At 32.2% G+C, this 10,895-nt stretch overlaps 1 protein-coding gene across 1 annotated transcript; it reads left to right on the top strand.

The window, feature by feature from the left end:
- The first annotated feature begins 7,803 nt into the window (after positions 1–7,803).
- LOC133668894 (protein DETOXIFICATION 24-like) lies at positions 7,804–10,344 on the top strand. The gene is made up of 7 exons (XM_062088897.1): positions 7,804–8,354; positions 8,623–8,709; positions 8,806–8,862; positions 8,977–9,215; positions 9,458–9,576; positions 9,789–9,875; positions 9,985–10,344. The coding sequence occupies exons 1-7, from the start codon at positions 7,819–7,821 to the stop codon at positions 10,063–10,065; spliced, it is 1,206 nt and encodes a 401-aa protein (XP_061944881.1). The 5' UTR covers positions 7,804–7,818; the 3' UTR covers positions 10,066–10,344.
- The last annotated feature ends 551 nt before the right edge of the window (positions 10,345–10,895 follow it).

Raw genomic sequence — 10,895 nt, 5'->3', positions numbered from 1 at the left:
TTTTATCATTGTAATTCTTCTACCTATCACTTCACACAAAAAACTCAATACAATATTCTTTTAAGATCTATTTTCTCTCTCTCTCTCTCTCCTGTGATACTTTCTCTCTTCTCTATTTTTCTAGTTATTTATAATTTAAACATCATATTTTCTGTAAAGTAAGGGTCTAAAATTATAAAATTAACAATAAACAATACCATTCCAAACTTGCGATCAAATTATATCTAAAACTAATGAAGCTACTGCTTTAGACATAAAAGGATTATTTTTTTTTACCAATTGAGCATTTCTTCTTCATCCTTTTCCTTATTCTTAGAGGCATCATCATTGTCCTAGATTAATTCTTCTTGACATCCTCCATTTTTTCCTTCATCATCGATCCTTTTAGACCAATTCTTCCTAGTATCCTCCATTTTATCATCATAAAAATAAAATCTAAGTCCCCTTTCACTAGTAATGATATGGGTCAACCTTGGTTTCATCCATAAATATTTGGTCAGTCTTGGTTTTACCATGTGTGTGAATTTAATCTAATTCCAGAGAAGGTGGTTTCAACCCAAATAAGTTAGCCTAAGTTTGGGTTGATTAATAGGATGAGAGGTATGTCTGGGCTATATTTTAGGTCTTGTATGGACCTTAATTCTATTAATGGGTTTGGGTATTATTGGGCTCTAATTTTGTCAAAGATTAATTAAAGTATTAGAATCATTTTTTTACAAGAATTAATAAAAATTCTTAATAAAAAGGACTTGTTGGTGACAGTTATTTGGATGCTTATAGAGGAAAATTTCCTTGTGTGAAAAGGAGTCTATTTATGGAAGCAAAGATTGAATTAATAGAGGAATTATTGTGTTTCCTTTATTTGCAAGGATTCCAAGTATAACTTAGAAAGTGCAAAGATTTTAACTAACTTGGAAAGTAAGAAGCGACTACAATGGAGAAATCTTTGCCATTTATTTCTTAATATTTAGTAAGGATTCCATGAAAATTAAGGCATGTAAGAAGCAACTATAAGAAGAAGAGATTCCTTGCTATTTGTTTTTTATTTTGTAGGGATTTTCTAATCTATAAGGATTCTTATGGAAAGCTATTTAAGGAGATTAAGTTAACCTTATTTTTTTCTAAATTTGAGAGGCATAAGGGTGGAAAACAAGGAAAGAGTATCAACAACTAAATTCATGAATTTCCATGCTTGTAGAAGACACTAAGATCGACAACACTTCCTACTTCTACAAGGAAGAGATTTCGGCTACAAGGAGTTTCTAAAGCAAGGAAAGATGTTCTTAGGAGCTGAATTAATTATTGTAATGGCTTGATCTTTTATTTAGACTATTGTTGTTCTTAGTTAAGTATTTTAAGTATTTTTGTAACATCTCACATCGAAAGAAGAGTGTCCAGAGTCAAGGCATATTAAAGCAGTGGGTACCTAACCTTGCAAGTGGGCTACCAAGAATAAAACCGTGAGGTGTGGAAGCCGAGTTGAGCTGAGTCATAGCGGACAATATTCTGCAAGGGGGAGTGGGCCGGGCCTTACAATTTTAATGTTAGTTTAAAACTTTGTTTTAGTTTGTGTTTATTTTAGCCCAAAATCGATGTTTTAGGAATGTTTTAGACATTAGACTTGTGTTAGCTGATTATTAGCTTGAGCCTATTGGTTTGCAGCATAATAAGGGTCTATTAGGATTATTTCAGAGGACTATATATATTTTTCATGGTTGAAAATTTTATAGCCTTTTATTATTGATTAATTCAGATATTGCTTAATGCAAATCATGTTCTGTAATGGGACCAAGATCAACTACTGACTTATCAATGTGTATTTGACCGTATGGCATCTTCATATACTTTGGGTTCTTGTTTTGCTATAAACAATAAGTCCAAGTTCTTTTTCAAAACTTTTGGTTCTTATGTACAAGGTTATCTCTAGATCAAGGTTTCAATCCAAACCTGAATTTTGGTTTTCTTAGGTTATTTAACTCTTTTTTTTTTTGTGGGTTTTGAGACTGTTATCCTTGGAGTTCACATCAAGTAATCTCATCTCACATTGTTAGCTTCGAGCATCATATTTGATGATGAAGTGACATGTCTATTATGAGGATCGTATTTGAAAATAGAAACAGAAGTTGTGTAAAAACCTCTTTTGAAAAGCACCTATAATATGAGATTTCTTTAATTTGTCGAATTACAACTACTTGATCTTAGATAAAGCTATAAGAATGTGCATCAATGTCAAAAAATCATCTCAACCCAATAGCTTAAGTTGTTAGGTGAGGTTTCAAGATATAATTTATATTATTCTCTAACACATCCCCTCAAGTAAAAGCTCTTTAGACTTGAAACTTGCACAAGCCCACGTTACCTTATGCTTAATTTTTATCAAATAAATGGAAATGGTGTGATTCGAACTCGTGACCACTTGGCCATCAAGGCTCTAATACCATGTCAAATAACCATCTCAACCTAATAGCTTAAGTTATTAGATGCGATTCCAAGATATAAATTATATTATTTTCTAATAATCAACAATTTACTCTCATACTTGTTCATCACAACAAAAATAGTTCTTTACTTTCGTTTCTAGCACCGTTTTTTTTCTCTACAAAGACTTTCATGCTGATTTATAAAGTACATGGGTTCATGGTTGAAAAATTTTAATGGTGCTAAAACCTAAGGAGCTTAAAAATAGATTATCCAACATTCAAATACATATCCTACAGCTTATGATAGACTATTTTGAGTGAATTTTGTGGCAATTGACTTGATATAAAGATTCACATGGTCATGATGAATGTTAAAATATCAATTTATATATTACAAATGTGTCCAATATAAAGTTTATATTCAACGAAAAGCTTGGAAAATCAATGATTTTAGAGTTTTTTCTGACAGGATCATGGATAATTCAATGGAAGAGAGGCTTCTTTCCCCAGAAGAACTTAACAGCTCTGACTTGAAGAGGAGGGTTTGGAACGAGTCCAAGAAGCTATGGGTGATTGCATTTCCTGGAATGGTGGCGCGAGTGTCTTTATTTGGAATGATAGTTGTGACACAGTTATTCATGGGGCATATTAGCAAACTGGATCTCGCAGCATATGGCCTACAGCAGAGCATTTTGCTGCGGTTTGTAGATGGGATATTGGTACGTCCTCCTCTCAACATTTTGTTATTATGATGTAAAAAAAAGACCTCCCTTTCAATTGATATTTTGTCTGAGAAAAATCCAAGAAACCATATTTAATTATTATGATGTAAAAAAATGGATTGGGTAAAGTAAAAAGAATAAATGTTTGTTTATTAAATATTTTTAATTTAGTTTGACTGCTTAATCATATTTTATCATACTTATTTCTATTTCACCTTCTTGGAATTCATATTCCAATGGATTCCATGTCAAACATTTCAAATGATTTATCAGTGAACATGTAAAATATTATTTAAATAGATTAATAGATTGATTTTAAAACAACACCGATTAATTACCATTGCTATAAAAAATACTTGTATTTTATCTTTAATATCCTTTCTTAATAATGAAAGATAATTTGATAAAAAAAAAAAGACATTTGAACTATGTCAACAAACTTATTAATATATCTATTAACTCATCTTTGAATTATCTTGGCCTCAAGGTTTTTCTTATAAAGTGTTGATCTACATTACTATGATTTGTCTGAACATGTTGAACTAAATTATATGCTAATTATATGGCTACTTAGTTTCATGGAGTAGTATCATCCCATCACTCGATAAATAACTAATTTCATTAAGTAGTTATTTCAATCATAACATCACACACAACCCTTTGGTCATTCCTTTTAAACTCATCCTTTACACTAGACAATATAACAACCTTTAGCTTCTGAACTCAACCTCTCTCTATTGGACAATGCTACTACATTTTATTTCATATTTCTCTATAAATCAAGATTACCTCCTACAAAGATAAAATACTCTAATATGGATTTTGTTAATCAATGATGCTTCTTACCCAATCTTCATTTGTATATCTATAAATGTTCAAGTGCTTATTCTTTACTAACTTAAAACCTTTCTTATGAGCTAATTTAAATTCCTGAGAATCTAGTTTATTGTATTCACTTGATATTTACCAGGGTTATGTACAAATTGACTTACCAGCTTAACAAAATAAGTTATATCCAAACATGTATGAGACAAGTAAATTAATTTTCCTACTAGCTGTTAATATCTCTATTTATTAGCGGGAATTTTGATCTAGATATTCTCAAGGCTATAATTCTGTTTTATTGGAGTGTCAACTGGTTTAGCATACCTGTCTTTGAAAGCAAGTCTAGTACATACTTCCTTTATGATTAGAAGATACCTCTTATTGATTTAGCCACTTTAACTCCAATGCCTATGAAATATTTTAGCCCCTAGGGTTTATTTTAAATTCAACAACTAAGATTTTTTTTTAAGTCTTAAGATTTCTTTTGCGTTATTGTCTGTAATTATCATATCATCAACATAATATGTTTTGTATTACTTCGTTTGAATTCATACTTCTTCATAACTGAATTGAACCATCCAAACAATGCAAAAGATGATTGTTTTAACCCAAATAAACCTTTTTGTAATTTACTTACTACTCCAATTTAGTGAGCTTGTATTTTATTCAAATGGAATATCCATGTACACTTTTTTTTTCGAGATCTACATTGATGAAAATATTTTTTATTTTACATAAAACCAATGTAATGATCAATCTGGATTAGTTGCTAGAGATATCAGAACCCAAACTATATTCAACTTTACTAGTTGAGAGAACGTCTCTTGGTAGTCTACACAATACACTTGAGTATATCCTTTTTCCACGAGTCTTGATTTATTCCTTTCAATGGTCCAATCTACTTTAATTTTTATATAAAAAAACCCACATCTACATCCTCTAGTTCCTTTAGGTAGAAGAACAAGACTCCAAGTCTGATTCTTCTATAATGCCTAAATTTATATTATTATTGCCTAAGTTCATTATGGTGAAGAAATGACATCCTATAGGTTATTAGGAGCCTGTATAGATGACAACTGATGTATGAAAGCTTGTAATGGTTTTAATAGCTTATGTGATGTTACATGGTTGTTAATTGGATACTTTGATTTCTCATATATATATATATATAGAATAGCGATTCAGTGGTTTCTCCCGATTATTCCTAAAAGTTAGTTTATATCCAATATAAGTATTTATTATATTAGGAGATGAGATGGAGTGTATTACTTAGGAGTATTGTTGCAATGTCATGGTCATACAAATTAATTACCCCAGCTTAAATACATAAGAAAGTATAGAGTGAACAAGGGATCGATCCCATAAGAAAGATTTAGTTCAAGTCTTTATGCTAAATGATTCAAAGTTGGGGGGTTTTGAGGTTATCTAGACTATGTTATGGTAAATAAAATAAAATGATAAAGCCAAATTAAATAAACCAAAACTTATTAAGAGAAAAACCTTTGTTTCAAGTAAACGTCCACTTATAAAAATCAAAACTAATAATTGAAATGATATCTCAATTTATTTTTCAAATATTTATCTTTCCTTAACATTAGTTAGTTAACCGATCCGCAGTGTAACTAACCCTAACTATTAAACAATCATAGTGTTTGCATTAGTAATTTAATTCAATGGCAGCCTTAAGAATTAGATAGGTTGATAAATCTAGACAACATAATTGTTTGCAGTCTATGTTCGATTTAATTAAATGTTTTCTCTAAGATTAACAACATAGATCCTCCATAATTATTAAACTTAGTCGCCTCACAAGTTTAAATATCACAATTCCGGTTTTGATAGCAAACTTAGCAATAAATTGATTTAGAATAATAACTTAGAGTCCGCTCTAACAATCAAACTAAACAATTATAGAAAATAAACATAGAAAAACATTCATACTCATCAAATAAACTAAAAAGAAAAGATATAATAGATCTCATAGTTTTTGAAATCCCAAGGTTTTTGTATCCTTTCGAACAAGAAAAATAACTTGGCCTGACATGTCTATTGAAAAACTAAGGAAGAGAAAAGATGAAACATAATTTCGGGTATAAGAGAAAAGGGTTAGAGTTTTTTTCTTCTTTTTAGCCTCCCCCTATATCTCTCCAATCCGTTTGTATCCTAAAAAAAAAAAGTCATTTCCAAAGTAGACAATCTACATTTAAGTAATACAATAACTATTTTTCTAAAAACAAGAAAAAATAATCTTGCATAAAATCTTCAAACTTTGACTTTGAACTTAGAGAAGTTAAATTGCCCAAATAAAGACCTTTTTTATACAAAGAAACAATTACCATGTTGGTTTGGATGCTTTGGAAGTAAGTTGGACTTGTTTCCTGACAAAACCTGTCTGCTGACTAAATTTATGGGTTATCTTAGAAAAATCATATATATCTCATATGAGCTCTTTTTCTGATGAAATTTGGTAGGTTGATAGGTATTTAAGTCCAGAATCCAATAAAAGTGAGCTTGCATCAAATGAACTCTCTAACTCAAGATATTCAAGTTGGAATGTCCGAAGATCAAAACTAGTAGAATACGAGACTTATCTTTAAAGGCAGCAATTTCCATGCCCTTTATTTTTCTTGTCATATATGTATAGACAGGTATGGATGTTTACTTTTTATTGTCACTGAAATCACTTCATTTCAACCTCTACAACTTAAATTCTCCGTAAAACATCGATTAGAAGTCAAATATGCAAATATTTAACACGAGTTGTAATATGATATGAATTTTATCTCCAATTTACTTCTTTTCAAATCTTAGATCTAAAAGTATCTTCAAAACATAAAAAAAAATATTATTAAGGCATTTTATATATAAAACATGAATAAAATTCTAGATAAATATAAATAAAACTATCAAATAATATAATTGCATCAAGTATTCTTAGAAGATTGGTCTTTTGATACTCTTAAAAAGATGATCTTCTTCTCTTGTCACAATAACCTGTAGTTGGATTAGTTCTAGTCTGGTGCCTTCATTTTCTATATATATCTTGAAATTGTAAATTCATCAATTAATCCTTTTTGTTATGTGCCCTCCCCTAAAAAGGAGAAGTAGACAAGGAATTTAAGAAATATTATTCTGATTTCAAGAGGGTAACAACCATAGTGACACGCATGTAGCAGATATAAGGATGATAGCAACGGTATTTTTTTTGACATGTTCCATATCCTAGAAAAAGACAATGAATACAACATGGATCAAGCTTGATAAAAGGTTGTAGAGGAGTAACATTAATATAGATGAGAGGATTTTATACTGGGAAAGAGCTTGTAGAGGAGTTCGAAAATCAAACACCCATGAAGACATTCTATCCACAAGGTATACTGATGTGACAAATGCCTAGTTCGAATGATAACGTGGAGCAGGGGCTCCAATAAGTAGTGTATTAGTTGTTTTTAAGATGTGTCTGTTCTTCTTTTATGTAATTCCATTATATTAAGGTGTTTGAACATGACATGTTTTATGAGGAAAATTGCGTGTGAGTCTTAAAAATTAATTATTAATATTTTCTAAATACTAAATTCATATCACTTCAATTTTGAAAGCTAATTCTAAATAATTAGTATAAAAAAAACAATTTGGAACCAGAACAAGTTTAGCATTGACTTTCACTTGAAAATATAACAGAGAGAAAGGTATTGGCCACTTTGTAGCCATGGAAGTGAGGAATGAATCGATGTGTCTTTCCTATTTTACATGTCTTGCCACCTGTGTGATCTTCCAAATATATACAAAGTAAAGACAATTATTTCAATAATTTACTTACCTAAGTTTTTCCTTTCCCATGGAAGATTGGCATGTCAAGTGCGACTGAGACCTTATGCGGGCAAGCATATGGAGCTGGACACTACCACATGATGAGTGTTTACTTGCAGAGATCATGGATCATTGATGGTGTAACTGCAACCATCTTGCTTCCCCTCTTCATTTTTACAACACCGATATTAAGACTAATTGGGCAAGAGGAGAATATAGCAATAGAAGCTGGAAAAATCTCCATTTGGTTAATTCCCGTCCTCTACTCTTATGTCTTTAGCTTGACCATCCAAATGTACTTGCAAGCACAACAAAAAAACAAGATTGTCGGGTGGTTTTCTGCTTTCTCCTTTCTGGTTCATGTGCTTTTGTCCTGGTTATTTGTGATCAAACTTGGTTTAGGGCTTGCTGGTGCCATGGGTGCATTCAGCATATCATCTTGGTTGCTCGTTATTGGAGAGTTTGTGTACATCTTTGGAGGTTGGTGTCCTAATACATGGAAAGGCTTCTCTAAAGCTGCATTTGCTGATATGTTACCTCTAGTAAAGCTTTCAATATCCTCCGGAGTCATGATTTGGTAAGTTCCAATTTTGACAATATAGTCTTTTTATTCCATTTCGTATGGGAATTTAACTTGGCTGATTGTTTTTATGCACAAAATACTTGATTCCTTAATGATGTTAAGCACAGCAAAAATGTAACCAAGTTTTTGATCATGATCACGAACTTATCCTTGCCTTGTTTTATCACACACTAGTATCATTTTAAGATTACTAATGATTTATGGTTCATTTATTTCGATTGTCATCACTTGCTTTCTAATTGTGTTTGCTATAACCTTACAGCTTAGAATTATGGTATTCCTCTATTCTTGTCTTGTTAGCTGGATATATGAAGAACGCAACCATTTCAATATCTGCTTTCTCCATTTGGTAAGAATTTGTTGTGCAAATCTCAATACAGTTGCTCGGCACTATATAGTTCTAACTGTTGAAAAGAAGATGATTTATGCTAATTCCTTGTTGCAGCCTCAACATCAATGGATGGGAATTCATGGTCTGCCTTGGGTTTTTAGGTTCTTCATGGTATTTGCTTTAACCATTAGATATGCTACTCGGTTCAGTTTTGCCTCTCTATATCTCTGTTTCTGAAGCTAGCGATCTCTTTTATAAAATGTCATGTATGTGCATTTCGTACAGTGTGCGCATATCAAATGAATTGGGAATGGGCAATGCCAAAGCTGCAAAATTTTCTATCAAGGTTGCCCTTGGTACTTCGATAATTATCGGCATTGTTTTCTGGGTTTTGTGCATGGTCTTTAGTCGGGAAATTTCATACTTGTTTACGAGTAGTGAGGAAATAGCAGAATCTGTGTCCGGGCTTCATGTTCTACTAGCATTCTCAATGCTGCTGAATAGTATTTATCCAGTACTCTCAGGCAAGTATTTCATTCTAATTCTATTATTATATGAAAATACTACATGAACGTTTTCCGGTCTATTTTTTGCACAGCTTTAATTCTATGTATCTTAGAATTTATTTTATGCAATTATACGATCGATCGCTCACAATGACAAAAGTAAGTGAAGTGCTGGTGTTTCCAGCAATATATATATATAAAAAAAAGGGCACGCGCACATGTGGTAATGTAAATCTTAACCATTTAAATTCCCTCTCCAGGTGTAGCTGTAGGTGCTGGTGTGCAAAGTATGGTTGCATTTGTCAACTTGGGGAGCTATTATGTTATTGGGTTGCCGATAGGAATTCTGCTTGGATATGTAGCGCATCTTCAGGTCACGGTATGTAAGAACAATATTGACAAGATATAATAAGATAGCTACTGCTTAACATTCAAATTATGAATGGAGAATCAAGCTAAAGCCATGAATGTGATTGTCTAGTATTGACCATTCACTCTTTGGTAATAGGCCAAGTGAGTGGATCTAGTTAAAATTGAACTTTATAAAAGGAGCATTTTTATTTACCAATAGTTTCTTCTCTGCACATACAGGGTTTGTGGATTGGATTGTTGAGTGGAGTAGGAGTCCAAACACTTCTGCTATCCTACCTTACATGGAGGATTGATTGGAATGAACAGGTTTGAAAAGATGTCATGAAATTATCATGTTAGAATATTCTAAAAATCATAGTCAACTCAGAGCTATATCACCACCATAAGCAAACAACACTTCATTCGTGCAACGCAGGTAAACAAGGCATCAGAGCGTCTTGGTCGATTTTTTATTGAAACAACAGAGGGATCTGATGAAAGCTCCAATCTTGCTTGATAGTAATGGACACTCCTTGTTGTTGCGTGTTCAAACCAGATTTTTAGATGTGGTTTTGCTTCCCTCCCTGTGAGGCTAACTCGTTGCAAACTGGTCAGTGCTCTCCGCTGGCTCATCATGCTGGCTTGGTTCACTCTCCTTTAGGCTTGCAATCATTTTGATTTTTCTCTTTCTCCCTGTCTATTTTATCAAAGAACCACTCATCCAAAAACTTAAATTATTGAGGTGAGACTTCAAGATTTATAATATACTTTATCTATCTCTTATACTTGACTTTCAGGGGAGTTCTTTTCTATGTTTCATATCCAGATTCCTCGTGCTTATCAATATTCTTACCATGAAAAGAAAAGGCACGTCCTGTTATTTTTCAATGCTCTCTTAAATGTGCACAAAGCTTCGGCTGACGTTAGGGTAGTTCATGGGGGAGACAAAGGAAGCAAGATGGGGATCTCCAATCTTTTAAATTGGGACCTTATTTTGATATATGTTAGGGAGAGATGAAGAGATCGTTCCTTCTGCAATGACATGTTGGTACAACATGATCAATGATGTCTATACAAGTTAGGATTTATATTAAAAAAGAAATTATATGATGACAGATTACGAGTTAAGAAAAACAGCCAATAATTGTTTATGACATCACTCAAGGATTCTATTCCGAACCCTCAGACCATCTAACGTTTGGTTTGGAGATGGCTTTGGCTTTTGTCTTGGGGTTTACATAAAAAGCATGTATTTTTGGTTTTTAGAGGTGTTGTTTATGCTTTAAAAGAGTTGTATTTTTTTAAAAAAAATCATCACATCTCCGTCAAACACACACTAAAGTCCCG

The sequence above is a fragment of the Populus nigra genome, chromosome 12, assembly GCF_951802175.1.
Source record: "Populus nigra chromosome 12, ddPopNigr1.1, whole genome shotgun sequence".
In the NCBI taxonomy this organism is placed as follows: Eukaryota; Viridiplantae; Streptophyta; class Magnoliopsida; order Malpighiales; family Salicaceae; genus Populus; species Populus nigra.
Note: the sequence above shows the minus strand (reverse complement) of the source record. Positions and strands in the feature narration are given on the sequence as shown.